Here is a 16161-nt window from a genome sequence, read left to right on the forward strand (position 1 = left end):
GAAATGGTCAATCTTGGCTAAGTTGTTTCAGCTTTGATTTTCAGTGCTACAGCCCCTGTTGGCATCAGAGATGGGGCAAGAATGTGGTGATTCTACTTACAATTAGCTATAGTAAATTTTGAGCAGACATTAAGAAAACCCATCTTTGGATTGTTTCACAGATCTCTCATTCTCTGCTCCAACAGTAATTCAGAAACTGAATTAGTGGTTTGAATACTCAAACAACAGTTTTTCAGAATAAACTCTGCATTTTTGTAGCACCTCCCAAACGGGTGAAACTGGCACACCCAGTGTAGGGGACCTAGGGAGCACCTTAAAAGTAGCATTGCCTAGTTCACTCAAAACCTATGCTAAAATTGAACTGTTCTTAAGCATTTCATTCATTGATTGATATGCTTTCCTTCTCCCTAAAGGAGACCACAGGTAGCTCACAATGAATAAAAGCAGCTCTGTAACATGATTAAAAACACAGTATGGTATATATACAAACAGTTAAACAATGGTTGTTCTATATGTTGTACATTTCTGTATGTGTAACTAAAAAGAAAAGGTAAAAGAATACGCAGTTTCTTACATTTTATTTTGTGTATGTGCAAGAACTAATTGAAACTCTGTTTCCTCATGTCAACTAAAGAGAGGTCCAGGTGCAGAAATAGATGGAAAAGAAAGCAGAGAAAGAGGATACAAATGAAGACAGTTTTTTACATGCACATTGATTTTGTGTACTTGTAAGAAATAAAGTGCTTGTTCTAAAGCTTTTATGCATACTTATTGAAAGAGGTCCTGGCATGCTCTGGTCCAGGGGTCACGAAGAGTCAGACGTGACTAAACAACAAATTGAAAGAGGGAAAAAAGTTTATGATGCAGGTTTCCAAGTAAGAATACCTGCAGTACTATAGGATGTCTGAAGCTATCTGTAGACAGGCAACACCTTTATTGTGCATTTTCATTGTTCTCTTCTTTGTGGTAAGACCCAGTTTTGAAAATATGAATGCGTATCAGCGCCCAAGGAAATGTATATCTATTGTCTAGAAACCATTTGATTGCTATATGGCACAAAGGGTATTATACAATTTTTAGTTAATTGCACATGTACAATGTAAAAAATTGATCAAATTTTGGCATAGTTTGGGGGTGAAATGGACGGTGTTGATTTTGAGATACTTAGCCCCGCACTGGGTATGCCAGTTATGGGGCGGGGTGAGGGGGTTTGCTGCAAAATACAAGGATTGTATTCCAGAATACTAAAAAAGCAATTGCACTGATTTGGAGGACAGTGCTGGATTTTGGGATGTTAACTAGGAAGCCCGATTTGATGTTTGAACTACAGTGTTTTGTGTGTGCGCGCACTACAAAATAAAATGCTGCAGAACCGGTACAGAACTCTAGCATAGGTTTGGAGTTGATCACAAAATTTGGAGTTCATTCAATAATTTGAAGTAGAAGCATGATAATCCAGCAGAGAGTTGGTTTGTGTGATCCTTCCCTGTTTGTGAAATGAGATTTCAAAGGAGTACCATGCTTAGCTTGCTTTGTCTGATGACTGGTTTTCAGAACCTAATTTCCATATTCCTAGAGATAGCAAGAGCTTTTGTTCTAACACATATGAGGCTTGCATTAGTAAAGGATTTTTCTCTTCTAATCACTGAGTATATCTAATATATGTTTCTGGCCTCAGTCCACTGACACTGTCATCAGATCCTTATGCCATGGAAACTGGGGCTGGCAAAATAAAATGTTTTTTTAGTAACAGGTTACATCATAAACTCACTGAAGTATTAGCTGCAGACCAAATTCCTGACAATTTAAAAATCTTCACTAAGCTAGACTATCATGTGAAGTACATTCTGGCCAGGTTCTGTCCTGAGAGAAGAACAGTGTTTCTCCTGTCATGGAGTGAGAAAACAGTCCTATTTTGAACTGGCTGCTTTAAAGTTCCAGAATGCAGAAGGGCAAAGTCTCTGCCTAATATGGGTCGAGACCCAAAGATTGCCTCGAAGGAAGGCAATCCCAAATGGTTTTGTTCAAGTAAGTAATTACAGCAAAGTTACAATTGGCTTTTGTGGACATATGAAATAGTTCCAGTTATAGTAATACATTTCTGTGAACAAATTGTAGCTCTCCTTTTCAATCTATGTTGAGAATCTGCTTTTTATTTACAGGGTTCACAATAACGTTGAATTGGAATTCTTCTAGAAGTAGTTGGTGGTGGAAGAAGACTTGATTGTTTCACGATTTGTTGCGAAGGTGTGACCATAAAATACTGGCAGCATTGAGTCAATAGGAATGAGGATTTGCGTATTACATTAGAGCATTAAGCAAGCTAAAAACTATCAACATTTTAAAACCAAATTGCCTTATTTTTCTTCCAAACTACATATATGTCTATCAGGTGTAATAGGCTTGAAAATGGATATCCTGTGGTGCTAAAGAATGGTAGGAAGAAGAGGAGCTTTGTATAAATGTTTATTTTTTAAAAATATGCACAAAAAAGGGGAATTTGAAAACATGCAACATCTGTTTATACATTGATTCTTATTGCTGATTAATATGTATTGCACAAAGTATGTAATTAACTACAAATCTGGGAGCTGGAAATTTCTGACATAATGTATGAACTTCTAGACTGCCCAGTGCCAACAAGTTACCAGAATGTGTGTCAAAGCAGCTAGCATAGTGTATACTACATGTAGCAAGACTGTTGTCTGGAGGGGTATCACGTTTATAACTTACTAGAGATGTGATCACTTCCCAATAAAAATAAAAGGCTTGTAGAACTGCTGGGGCTATGAACAGCTCAGGATTAATTTTATTAGTAGCAGTGCATTATCTCCCCAAAATGGTGCTTCTGTGGTGTCACCATTATATTTTTAATTTTTTTTGTCTCCTATGCTGCATTATTTTAAAGATTTTATTTTGCCATAAGACATCTTTTATGGTGGGGACAAACTTTGCACTTACTGTAGGTGCAACATTTGCACTTTACTTTTTTCCCTCCATCTAGCTAAAAGCAGAGCAGGTATGTTAGAAATATGGCTATTTTTGCTGTGAACATTTACAACCTAGCTTTTAATGTTACTAAGTAAACTGTGTTTCAGTTTAAGAATCACAACTATAAATTTCAGCACCTGACATGTCTGTCTTCATGATGTTGCTCTTATGATTTTGCACATTGTATTCATGTATTATTTCAAATAAAATTGTAAAATGTAGTGTTGTGTATTTTATGAATGTAAAACATTAGCTATCAGGTTAATCTTGAAACCAAATAGCACTACCTGTATAACTGTGTGACAGATGAGACACCTGAAAAGTAAGAATGTGTAGTATCTGCTATTATAATACAACAGAGTAAATTCAAGATCAAAATATTGCAGTGCTTTATTATGTATACACTGAAATCATACGAAAAATGATAAAAGTCACTTTCAAATTAGATTTGTTGTTGAAAAGCATATTTATAACTGCCGTATACACAAATATTAGGTCTTGCTCACATGAAAATCATGTTTAGGCTGTTGCTTTTTTCCACAGGCAGAAGAAATACCTTTGCAATACAAACAATATTTGGTTTCTGTATTCAAATAGTAATGTTAGAATGTCATTTAAAAGTTTTCTAATAAGGAAGGCTAGAGAATGCAAAGGGTATTTGATTCAAGTAAAGCTGCACATGGTGGATTTTTGAGAGAGTATTTACATTGATTCTGATCAGTGCTTTTGTCTGTGTGCTGACTGATGTGGGATGTCCAGGGTCTTCTAAGAAACATTTTACTGAAGAGTAGCTGATGCTTTCTGCAGCAGTTGTACCATTATGGGATAAACAGGAGCAAACTCCTTTCCTTCTCTGCTTCTTACTGACTGAACATAAGCTTCCAAAGCACCTCTGTTTAAAGTGATTAAAAAGAAAGAAAGAATTATTGGTACATTTGTATGGTATCTATTGTGGAATGAGCTTGTAATAACAAACAGCTTAGAAATGACCATCTGCTTTTTGCTAAGAGCTCAACCACAGCCTCATTTACTACAACAAAGGAATCCAACATTGATGTTTTATACACACATCTGTTCCCTTAAACGCAGCTACTTGGTGAGCCAAACATTTTTTACCTTAAGAAATATTCAGATGTAGTGCTTCACTGGAACAAAAGAGCAAACGAGAGAGAGAGAGAGAGAGAGAGAGAGCAATCTTCATGAACTGTTTTAGTGATTTTTGAACCAAAGTATTTGGTGAGAATGTGTTCAAGAGTGATAACAAATATGCATCAACTGAAGCAACTGATCTATGCAGCAGTGCCCAGAACTAAGCCTTATATAGGCTCCTGTCCAGAACACCTGAGGATTACAGCTGTTCTTACTATACAGTGGTGCCTCGCTTAATGAGTGCACTGTTTAACAACGAATCCACATAGCGACGCGTTTTTTGCGATCGCTAATGCGATCGCATTGCAATGTTTTAATAGGCAAAACATCGCATTGCGATGATCGGTAAGCATTTTGCTTACCGATCTTCGCATTGTGATGTTTTGGGAACAGCTGATCGGCGGTTTCAAAATGGCCGCCCGCAGCGTTTTTGCGCCCTGCCCTCGCTTACCGGGCGGCGAAAATGGTGGCCGGATGGAGGATTCCCCGCATAGCGGTGAGTTTTTTCCCAATAGGAACGCAATAGGAGTTTAATGCGTTCCTATGGGGTTCCCCCCCCCCACGCACATAGTGACAAATCCGGATAGTGACGTTAATCCAGGAACGGATTAACGTCACTATGCGGGGCACCACTGTACTGTGAAACTGTGTGGTAGAGAGGTTAGGAGGATGTTAGACTGGAACTTCAAGATCCATGTTGTAGACCACTAAACACAGTGAGCCATTCTCAGCCTGAACTACCTCACTGAGTTGTGAGAATAAAACAGAGAAGAACCATGTGTGTCACCTTGAACTCAGTGGAGGGAAGGTGGGCTAGGTATGTAAATAAACAGAGGAGAGAATGTGGCAGTCTCTTGAGCACCATTGAGAATTCTTACCAGGGTTTCAGAACCTGGGTAGGATGTGCTTACAAATCTAATTGCAGATCTAAAAGTGTACTCTTGAGAGTAGTTGGGGGTGGGTGGATTTTGGAGATGGGGCTTGCATATATGCCTGTGCCTTCCTATGCCTTTACGTGTTACAGGCAAACACAGGATTTTTGGTCAAAAACTGATAGTAGAGCAGGCAAGATAGGAACAAATGTATGTATCCCCACATATATTCTGTCTCAACTAATACATATTTTTGCATGTGAATACAGGCATGTCAAGATGTGCAATTATAAAAGTATAGTTAAAATGATTAAGGGGGAGGTGTAGAAAAAACAGCCCTGAAAATGTTTATTTGTATCAGAGCATTGCACAATTTACAGTACAGTACAGTGCTTCTATGAGTGAAGGATTGACTGGCTGCACACCATTGCCCAGTACTCTCAATGCTTTTTCCACTCTTCAGAGGGGCTCCTTCTATGAAAATGAAAGTGCTTTTAAAAATGAGGTTTGAACAGCTGTTTACTAAGTTACTGCAAAATAAATTAGCTTTCCATCCAAGCGCGGAAGCAAGGCCACTACAACACTGCTTCGCAAAGGAATTTTGTTCATGGCTGACAGTTGAACCATGGGAAAGAACTCAAGATGTACTGAAATAATTGGCAAAACATTGCAACGTGTGACTAGATACTGTGTTTGCAGAATGTGTAACTTGCTGTCCTCATGCTAATTCTGAGACTTTCTGTGAATTACTGTCCTTGAAATTACAGGGCAATGCAGACTGCTGGGTTCTAACTCTTATTAGTAAAAATAATTATGCTTATCATCATGATGGCAACTTGCTAGATTCTGAATCTCAGGCATTTTATGTTACAGAAGGAGCAAAAAAAAAAAAGAGGAAATTCTTATTAAAAACTTTTTGCTGGTGCATCAGACCACTATTATTTGCAGACCCTGGAAAAGGGAATGTTTATAGTTAGAAAGGGAAACAGTAAATGCCAGAGAGAAATATAGGGAGGCAGGGTGACACACAGAGACACCATCATCAGGTAATATGCTATGCCATATCACATACACCAGATACCAACAAAAATCATGTAGCAGCAGCAAAGGACAAAATGGATTTTTCTCCACAGATTCAAACAGGTTTGGCTGGGTGAGCAAGTGCTTTTTAAGGCTATAATTGCTAACATTTTTAGAATACAACTGAAACATTCTTTTTGATATTTTCATTGTATTTTGGATTGAAATCTGATTTAAATTAAAGTTAAGTTTTCACATACTGTTAAGCAATTGTGCCTACAGTTTTCCATAGCTGTAAGACATGGATTTTTACAACAACCATAAAGTATTTTTGTACTTATGGAACAGAAGCAATGTAGATAAGGAAACCTTATAGAATTAGACAAGTTGAATTGTTGCAACAATGAAAAGACATACTTTGATAACCAGATGAATTCTGATATGATTGTCTTATTTCATTCTGGAATTAATCCTTTTTTGGATAAATGCCAGCTGTGATGAACACGGGCTTCCAATTTTTCCCTAGAGATCTATAGGTTCTATAGGACTGGGCTCACAGGAAGATGTTCAGGCGTCAGACCCTCTGACTTGACAGGCATAGTATGCTAATAGTTATCCTGGTAGTCCAGATAATAAAGATATGTCTCATCTTTTCTCTTCTTCATGACCAAACATGAGTGAAAGCAGTGCAAGGAATCTGTCTGCTCTCAGTAATTTCATGTAGCCAAATTAGGCTGATTATATGGTATTATAATGGCATCACATTTATTGAGAGACTGAAGCTGGTAAAGAAAAGACCCCTTAAATGGCACTGAAGTAGTAATACATTATGCCACCAAAAAGGAATAAGCACATACAAGATTATTACTTTCAAATGCTTGACACACATACCGCTTGCTTTTCGCATAAGAGCTCCATGCAGTACTGGTTGATGTATTTTGTAATTCTATTTTACCTTTTCCAAGTATTTGTGGATGTATTCTTTAGGTCAGACATAACCACATCTCCTTTATGAGTGTCCCTTCCCACAGCTTTTAAATCTGTGTGTGCAGCCCATCTCTTTGTCCTATCATCCTCATTGCCATATTTCATGAGGACTGAAGAAAGAGCCTATTCAGTGACTGCTCCTACTTCCATGGGGGACTAGAGGCTCTCATATCCATTTATTTGAGAGAAAGCATCAAAAACAGAGCTTCTGAATAAAGAGATAAAGAACTGCACCATGGTGTAAAAAAAAAAACAGCCAAAAATCCACACAGAAACTTTATCCACATAGGATGAAAAAGGCAAATAAATAAGGCTATTACAACATAATTCAAAATTAAGTTTTCAAAAGCCTCTCAATTAGTTCTTTCCCTTTTTACAACATAGAAATGTAGTTAGTCTCTACCATGTTCAGTAAAAGCCAAATGGAACAAATTGCAATTAAAAAACATTGCCTTAAAAAAATATATCATGGGATACTGGGCAAAATCCTGCTGGTGCAATTATATGACCGTAAATTGTATGTGGGTCCCAGAAATAATTAAGTTAAATTGATTTAAAGTTTCTTATCTCCTCATTTCATCTTCAAAGGCTCCATAGGGTTTAAATAGTCAAAAACTCACTGCTGGGTCGCTGCTGGTGATACGGATTCTGCTGGCAGTGATCCAGCAGCAATTCTTAACTACTAATGTCTCCCCTCTCCTGATCCAAGGCTCCCAAAGGCAAAAGGGAAGGGGTTTTTAAGTAGGTTTAAATCCATTGAACTAACCATTCCCAGGACCTGGATCCAGTTTACATTGGCGCTCATTGTATGATTTTGCGAACTGTTTGAAAACAACAAAAGCTTTATGGCACCTTGAAGGCATAATAAACTCAACACCTGTTCTTTCACATCTTCAGAATGGCACTCTCCTTGCTATATGGCTATAAAATATTCAGGTTTGGCATTATCTTAACATTATATAACCTCATTTCTGCTCCTCAAACACACTCCTAAAGAGCACTACAAAGCTTCTGTTCCAGGCTGTCTGGAGCCACAAGCTGGAGGACAAATAGTCTGACATTTTCTTGCAGGTCATACTTGCTCCCTCTGATAATCAACGGGTGCCTATCAGGGTAGAAATAAAACAGGGCTGCCTCGACCCCAAAGATCTTGATTGCTGCATACTTAGGGATCTCTCTAGATATGCCTCAGTATGGGCTTGTAGACTCAAAATAAATTCCTAACTCCTCACACCCAAATTACGCTTAACTTGCAAGCTTCCAGGAAACACTGGCTGCAGCTGAGGCCAGAGGTTTTCTAGATGTTGCACAGTGAGAATAGAGGCATTTTTACTTCTTATGTACTATGCGGCTCTAAAGAGATTATTGTAATCTTATCAACTTTGTTCCTGAGGCAAAGGATTAGCATGCCAAAGGAGATACATTTTTAAAAAGACTGAGGTCAGACACCAGAAGCAGAGAAAAAAAAACATGGAAACTAAATAGGCCATGACACTATGTAAAATACACCAGTTTGGCCCTCCATTTATTTAATCCATACGATTACAAAGCCACAGTATATGAAAACAGGACAGCCAAGAACCCAGTTTGAAATGGACAAGTATAGGTTCAGAGATGTAATTTCAAACTGCATTAGAGCCTACTCAATCATTAGTTTGTGAGCAAAAAACAAAAAAACAAACAAATAACCAAGTGTTTTGTGAACAATGTGTGACACTCTCAACTGCTTGGCTTGATCTCTTTAGTTTATATACCCCGATGCCTTACCAGCAACTCTGAGTCCTTTTCTAATATGGTTGGTTAGCACAGTTCTTGCTTGAGAAGCATTATGTGCCCAAGGGGTGGAACGAGCATTAGAACATTATTTGCATTTGGATAGTATGCTTTTATTTGTGGGAGAGGGAAAATCTCCTCCTCCTCTTTTCTGGTTGAGAAGCCATTATATCCTGCCTCCTCTTTCAGGACAAGAAGAGAAATTCTCTGGTTGTTTTTCCTTGGGCAGAAGAAGGAGAAAAGTGAGCATTTACATGCTTAATGTAGATTCTTCATTATAGTGTCGTCAATCTGCATAAAACTTTTAAAAATCACAAGAGCAGCTAGCTCCTACTCTGATGAGTTTAAAAATCAAATCTAAGGTAGAGATTTTAGACATTTTTGCCTGAAGCAGCATTGCAAACCAGTATTTCATAAACTGGCTTTGGAAAAACAAGAAAATCATTAGAATCTGAAGCTACAGTCAACCCCAAGATTCCAGGTGGCAATAAATGGGAGGAATTTAAACCTCCAAGGCAACATTTTGGAAAACATTCTAATGTGCAAAGAAAAGCACCATGGTTTCTATAAACTCTACTTCACCCACCAATGACAATGTGACAAATTCCACATTCTGAACGTGTTTTTGATGCAACAGAGAAATCCACCATGAAAATTTTTTGAATATGATGAGATTGATGCTTTTGCCAAGTTATTCCTTGAATAGTTCTCTGGTTAAGTCTCAGCTCGCTGAATGCACAGTCAGCACAAGAAAAATAATGCAAACCATACCTGGATACACAGGACTATGAGCAAAGCTTTTGTGTCACCTGTACTAGAAGAAAATGTCTGCCAAAGGATGTGTGGCATGAGGCTCAATTAATGGATCCCAAGCTGGCTTCTTTCATTCCTACACATTCCCCAAATGGGCAAACTCTTAAAAACACATTTGCCACAGGCTTGAATAAGCACACCAGAAACATCCAATGCTTCTGTTTGTCCTTTATACTAAATGCTCCCAGGCAGAAGGTAATGCTTCAGGAACAAAGGTGTCAAATACAGTGTATCATTTTGCAGTTTCCTCTCCACAGTGGCCAAAAGTCTACCACTTCCCCCGCCGCCCATCTTGCCAGCCACAGATCTGCCAAATACCTTAAGTAGAGGCACAAACCTCTTTTGCAGGCTTGGAGCAGACAAATATGAAGCAAAGTCTCCATTTTTACACCAGCAAAAGGCCGTACCTTTGGCACCTCTGTCTCCTGTGAAATCTCTAGTCCCGTTTGTTTAGTGATTAGTCTGGTGTCATGGCTCAATATGCACCTTAATCCCAAGTTTTATACCAGTTCCATCTGATGAAGGGTTCTGGGAAACTAGAAAGTTCATCTTATTGGTAATATTTTAGTGATCCAATAAAATGACTACTCAACTTAGATATTTGCTTATGACAGAGGGCTCATATGGCTCCCTTTACTATTTCCAGGAGACACTGATTTATTAATATTATAAATATCAGACTCTTAAGGTTGTTTCATATATAATAAATGCATTGCCCAGCCTCAAATATAAATGCTTTTAATGTAACTACTAAGCATTTGTTGTTGTTGTTTAGGGTCCTTTTTCTAATGCCCATTGCAGCAGTAAGAAATCTGGCAACACTATGTGTAAGCATGGGATTTGCTATCATAGTCCCCATATTTAAGAAGGGAAAGAGAGATGATCCTGCAGACTACATGCCTATTAGTCTCCTTAGCACAATCTGTAAATTAAATACCAGGCACTTATATGGGAAATTTAAAGATTGGCTAGAGCAGGTTAAGATACTTGCAGAAGAGCAGGCAGGCTTCAGGGAAGGTCGATCTACCATTGACTAATGCTTGACATTACAATATTTTATTAAAAATATACCTCTGATAAAGCAACCTCACTCCATGTAGCCTTTACAGATCTCAAGGCAGCTTTTGACTCAATAAAATTATGGAGGAAACTAGAGGCTTCTAACATTAACAGGCGTCTGCTTCAACTTATTCAGCACAAACTGAATTCTTATTCCTTGATATTCCTTCTCATTTGCAAGAAGCATCTCTATTGTCAGGATTTCCAGGGTGTTTTTTGTTCTTTCCCACAAAGCTTACACACAAAACACTCTTTGCTTCCTTTTTTTGTTTTTGCTTTTACTTCAGAAAAACAGATAAGCCGCTTGATCCTAAGCAAACTGAAACTGGAAATAAGTTTACCTGTTTCTACTAGTACAGTGGTACCTCGCTAAACGACGACCCTGCTAAATGACGAATCTGCATGACAATGACTTTTTGCAATCGCTATAGCGATTCACAAAACAGTCATTCCTATGGGGGAATTCCGCTGGATGTCGATTAGGTCCGTGCTTTGCAAACCGTTTGTTCGCAAGACAATGATTTTTTTCGACTCCGCAAAATGGCTGCTCTGTGTTTCCCGGACCCATGCTTCGCAGGGCAGCCATTTTAACAGCTGATCGGCACTCGCAAAATGGCTTCCCTATGGGCGATCTTTGCTGGATGACGAGGTATTTTTCCCATTGGAACACATTAAACTGGGTTTCAATGCATTCCAATAGGGAAAGGGTTTTCGCATGATGACAATTTCGCTAAACAGCGATTTTCCCGGGATGGATTATTGTCGTAATGTGGGGCACCACTGTATTTATATTCATAGGATTACAGCCATGAAAAACATGCATTACTTAAAAAAAGATACAAATTCAGTACCAAAGTACAGTAGTTGAATCCACTGTAAAGTACAAAATAAATAATAGTGCACACTCACACTTTTGGAGTAGGAGTATAGGAAACATTTGAATTACCTAAAGAATTACTGAAAGAGAGTTCAATGTAATTTGCAAAGTAACTTCCTGTTTTATCAAATCAGAGTCTAATAAAATAACACACTGCTGGACCAGAGTCATTTATTCCCTAAAAGCAGTGTCTGCAGTAAGCCATAACATTTACAACAATTTTTGTTTAAAATGTCAGAGGACAGCATGATGCATAAGCCACACATAGGAGACAAGAATGATTGTGGTTTACAAACGGAGTAAGTGAATATCTTGATGAGCAGAAAAAATAAAATAAAATGATTCTTACCGTATTAAAACGAGCCGGTCTTTCTCGGATGGATGATCATCAAGCCATCGGGAATATCGGGCAATGGTCCACTCTGCTCTCTTTCATGGGCAATAAACACAAAAATAGTTTCTTGACGTTTTATATATACATTAACTATATCCCTGCCATTTCCTTGTGCTATACAAAACGTACCACCAGGAGCTGATTGGTTTAAAAGACTGATGTATACTGGAATATCTGTGGATTGCAGAAATCTTTACAAAATGTCAGGCAGCGTATTATCAGCAGCAGTCCGTTTACAGTGCTTAAAAACACAGGACTTTAAATACAGTTGTTTCTTCAGAGCCTTTTATTTGGCTCAGGAAACTGTTCTAGAAAAATACAGAGGATAAAACTAACTGGCCAGCAACTATTTGCTTATAAATGTCTTGTTTCACTCAATAGTCATTGAGTCTAGTACATGCTAAGAGCCCTACTCAAATATTATAGTCTGGAACTGTGGAGGCTGTCACAGTAGGGGTGGGGTGCCCATGGAAGCTCCACCTGCACCAGGCAGTCAGTCATCCAGGTATACAGGAACTCTTCAAGGGAATTCCGTAAGCGTATTCAGTCAAATGTACTGACTTCGGGACCAATGTCCTGGTGGAAAGAAGGTGGGCCAGGGTATCGATGGGATATTCACATTCATAGATGAATATGAATAACCTGGACCCAGGTGACTGGGATTTCCAGTCCTGCCTCCCTAAAATGACTTAAAGGTTGCGGTACAGCACACAGAGCCAGCATCCTGCTCATTGCACCACTCTTGGTCAAAGCCCAGCTGGCGCTGCTCTGCCTTCCTGCTCTTCTGGCCATGAAGCAGCTGAGCGTGGAGACTCGTCATCCGGCCCCCTTGGTGGGAGTGGCCAGAAGAGCAGGAAGGCGAAACAGCGCCAGCCAGGCTTTTTCCGAGATTGGCCTGGCAAGCAAGACGCCGGCTGCATGTGCTGTGCCACAACCTGTAATTGGTTGGGTTGGTTCAGGGAGGTGGGACCAGGGATCCTGGCCACCTGGGTCCAGGATATTCGTATTAGTCTACAAATAGTAATATCACATCTCTCAGCAGCCTCTAGGCTACAATCTCCACATGTGGTTACTGTTAACTGTAAATGGAGGGTAAACAACTTTGGGCCTTCAAATGTTTTGGAGTACCTCTCACATAATAATTCTGTATTTACCTTGATGGCTGCAAGTTCCAAAATAGGACTTGGAAATCATCTGGAAGACCAAAATCTCCCCATCCTACTTCTACCTTTAAGGTGTCATTACAGAGTTATATCTTTCCCACTGTCTTCATATGTTATTCCTTTTGCTGTTGCATTTTGGCTTATAAACTATTAATATGGAATTAGAGCTTGGAAAGAACTGGTTAAAAATTAATGCATCACCCTAATTCATAAAGGTTTCAGCAATAATTTTAAAATGTTATTTTAATTATTAAACCCCAACACCATTTAATTCTTCTGAGCAGCCATTAATGTTTCACACACATTTGGCCTGTTGCGTTTAATCAGTCGTTTGAGTGTGGATTGGCAGTTTCTAGCCATTTATTTAACAGAGTTTTAAAAAAGTTAATAATGATGACTGCAAGAATTGATTCCATACTCTTAAATACCGGTAGCTCAACATCAACAAATGAATTCACTTTGACTATTTTATGTTAACACTTTAGCACTAACATGTCCAAGCCTGTCTGAACAACAGGGAAATTTGTATCTTTAGCTCAGATAGGGGGCAAAGGGTGGCCCCGTAGATGTTGTGGGCCTGCAGCTCCTGTCACCCTGCACACAGCCAACCATGGCAAATGCTTAGAGAGCAAATTCTGCTAAGAAACATGGCTTCTCTTCTACTGCCAGACACTGCATAGAATGTGAAAGTGCCACAGGCTCCTTCTCTTACGATCTTACAAAATCCAAACCAGCAGCCTGCACCTTGAATAGCACTGGTTAGGGTTGTTAGAGGTAAACAGCTAGGTTTATTTGTTTTGTTTTGCTCTTGTGTAGCTTTTAGGCAGGAAAGAGGCACAAGCTCCTTACCTGGAATGGGGATTTCAATTCCGGCGGGGCTCTGGTAAATAAGAACTGAATAACAGTACTGTATGGAATGATGTCTCCCACAGCTGGGCTATTGGCAATATGCTCACTAGTCTGGAACAGCATTGGTCTGATTGGAAGGAAAAGCACAGGTCAGATGATATTGCTCCAAGGAGTGAAAAACATGCTCTTGGATAGTTTACTAGCACCATGTCAGCCACTGTGGATGGAGGACACATAATGAACATTACGCGTTTACATCTTTCTTTTAACAGAGGCAATGCCACACATTCTCAGAGGCAGGGTCTACATTTAGCTCTTGCAATGACTGGGTATTCATTTCCAGCAGTTTATTTTTTCCACATGAGACTGCATAACAGGCACTGATTATGGGAGCCCCTTCTGCACAGAGCAGCAAAATGTTCACATATACTAATCAATATTTGTCAATGTAATTTGAGAATTAATTACTGCAAATTAATAAAAATAAAGTGCATATTACTACCGCTAGACAATCGATACACTTGCTTGGCCTGTTGCCCAGAGGCTAATTGCTGATGGAGAGTTCAAGACCCCTGCTCTCTCTTGCACTCTCTTTTTTTCCCTAGTTCTGTATTTTCGAAACAGCCTTGGTCTGGGCAGGCTTTGAAGCAGATACCTTGTAAGTACAGAACTGTCCTTTCCAAAATAAGTGCCCCTACCATTCAGTGATATGGCAAAATGTAAAATGTAAAGGCTCAAATACAACTGGAATGACCATTACATCTCTCTCCTGTTCCCATGAGCCTTGGTGGAAGAAGATTTATTTATTTATTTATTTTATTTATATCCCGCCTATCTAGTCGGCTAAGACCACTCTAGGTGGCTAACGACAAAGATTTGCCCCTCTATAAAGATACAACCTAAAACAGGTTGTTCTCTCGGTTCCACAGAGTTTATTTGGAATTGCTGAGATTCAAAAGCAGACAGAGGCAGAACTCAAAGAACAGGGTTCTATTTGGGAAATTCAGCACCTGAAAAACAAAGTCTGTGCCTCCCTATGCAGTTGTTTGGTGCTTTGCTTGATAAATCTTCATGTTCTTCATTACTGAATTTTGTAGGTGATTGTTTGTAGTAACAGCTTATTATTTTAATTAAACAATCTCCTAGCACTGCATCTTAAATTCTCTATTTTCAGAGAGGAAAACACCAGTGTGACTACATATCTCATTATTGTAAGAACAGAGATCGAAAACAAAAGCAAAAAGGTACAATTTAGCTGACATTTGCATGACAAAATTCTCCAACTCAGAATCACACTCTGAATAAAATGCTAAAGAGGAAAAAAAGTGCGACACTAATTTGTTGGTAATTTACATGTGATGCTGCCAGAAGGTTTTAATTAAATTCCCAAACAAACAAGAAGTTGGCAACTTCATTTAATGAAAAAAATGTAAATCAGGCTGCCAGCTGTTAGCAACACTGTGAATATCACTTACCTAAACGATCGTAAGAGTCTATAGGACTTCCCCAGATCAGACACCCGCCTGCAGAGGGGAGCCACTGCTAACTCCATCTATAAGAAGGAAAGAACTGTATTTTGTCAGTCCAAGATTCAAAGTCCTGGGCCAAACTAAAGAACAGAGCTTCAGCTACTGAACTTCAACAGCTGGCACCAGAGCCAGCAGAATATCTGGCTCACGCTGTTAGAATGTGCATCAATTAGTCCCGTGTGGAGGATTCAGAAGTGACAGTAAAAGACAACTATTTCCTGCCAAATAATAAATGGCACGTGTTCACCCTCCAAGGACAATCAACTATCTAATAAGCTATCATACTGATATAGTGGATGTTTGGCAGGGAGCAGGCCTATTTAGCTTAAAGAAGATGATGAATTCCTTTGTTCTTTGCTGGCCTCCTTCTATAACTGAATGTTTCATAACAAGAGGTATATTGCTGTCCTTCTAATGATAATGATCTCAATCACAGGTAACCCAGCTTTTATTTTAATGATAACTCTTTTATTGGACAGGAAGGAAAGTCTGATGGCCCCTTCTTCTAACTCCATAATTCTATGAAATTAAGGTTTAAATTACTGGCTCTAGAAGGTAAAAGGTCAGGGATGGATTAAGTTCGTAAGTCAAGGCACCACTGTGATCGGTTCTGAGGTGAACAACAACAGCATCAAAACATCTCCCCTAAAGTAATTCCAAAATGTCTAGCAAACCATGCTCTAAC

General features: G+C 39.0%; 2 protein-coding genes across 4 annotated transcripts in view; one reads left to right on the plus strand and one right to left on the minus strand.

The window, feature by feature from the left end:
* HBP1 (HMG-box transcription factor 1) overlaps positions 1-3436 on the plus strand; it is a 40733-nt gene extending 37297 nt beyond the window's left edge. For both annotated transcript variants that reach the window (XM_078394350.1, XM_073000664.2), the window contains one exon: positions 2163-3436. In XM_078394350.1, the coding sequence (XP_078250476.1) occupies positions 2163-2174 (12 nt within the window). In that variant the 3' untranslated portion in view covers positions 2175-3436. The remainder of the gene's footprint in view (positions 1-2162) is intronic.
* COG5 (component of oligomeric golgi complex 5) overlaps positions 3357-16161 on the minus strand; it is a 224059-nt gene continuing 211254 nt past the window's right edge. For both annotated transcript variants that reach the window (XM_020813076.3, XM_078394349.1), the window contains exons 19-22: positions 15423-15499; positions 13948-14074; positions 11891-11970; positions 3357-3883 (exon numbers count right to left, since the gene is read on the minus strand). In XM_020813076.3, the coding sequence (XP_020668735.3) occupies positions 3769-3883; positions 11891-11970; positions 13948-14074; positions 15423-15499 (399 nt within the window). In that variant the 3' untranslated portion in view covers positions 3357-3768. The remainder of the gene's footprint in view (positions 3884-11890; positions 11971-13947; positions 14075-15422; positions 15500-16161) is intronic.

The sequence above is a fragment of the Pogona vitticeps genome, chromosome 5 (assembly GCF_051106095.1).
Source record: "Pogona vitticeps strain Pit_001003342236 chromosome 5, PviZW2.1, whole genome shotgun sequence".
Lineage (NCBI taxonomy): Eukaryota > Metazoa > Chordata > Lepidosauria > Squamata > Agamidae > Pogona > Pogona vitticeps.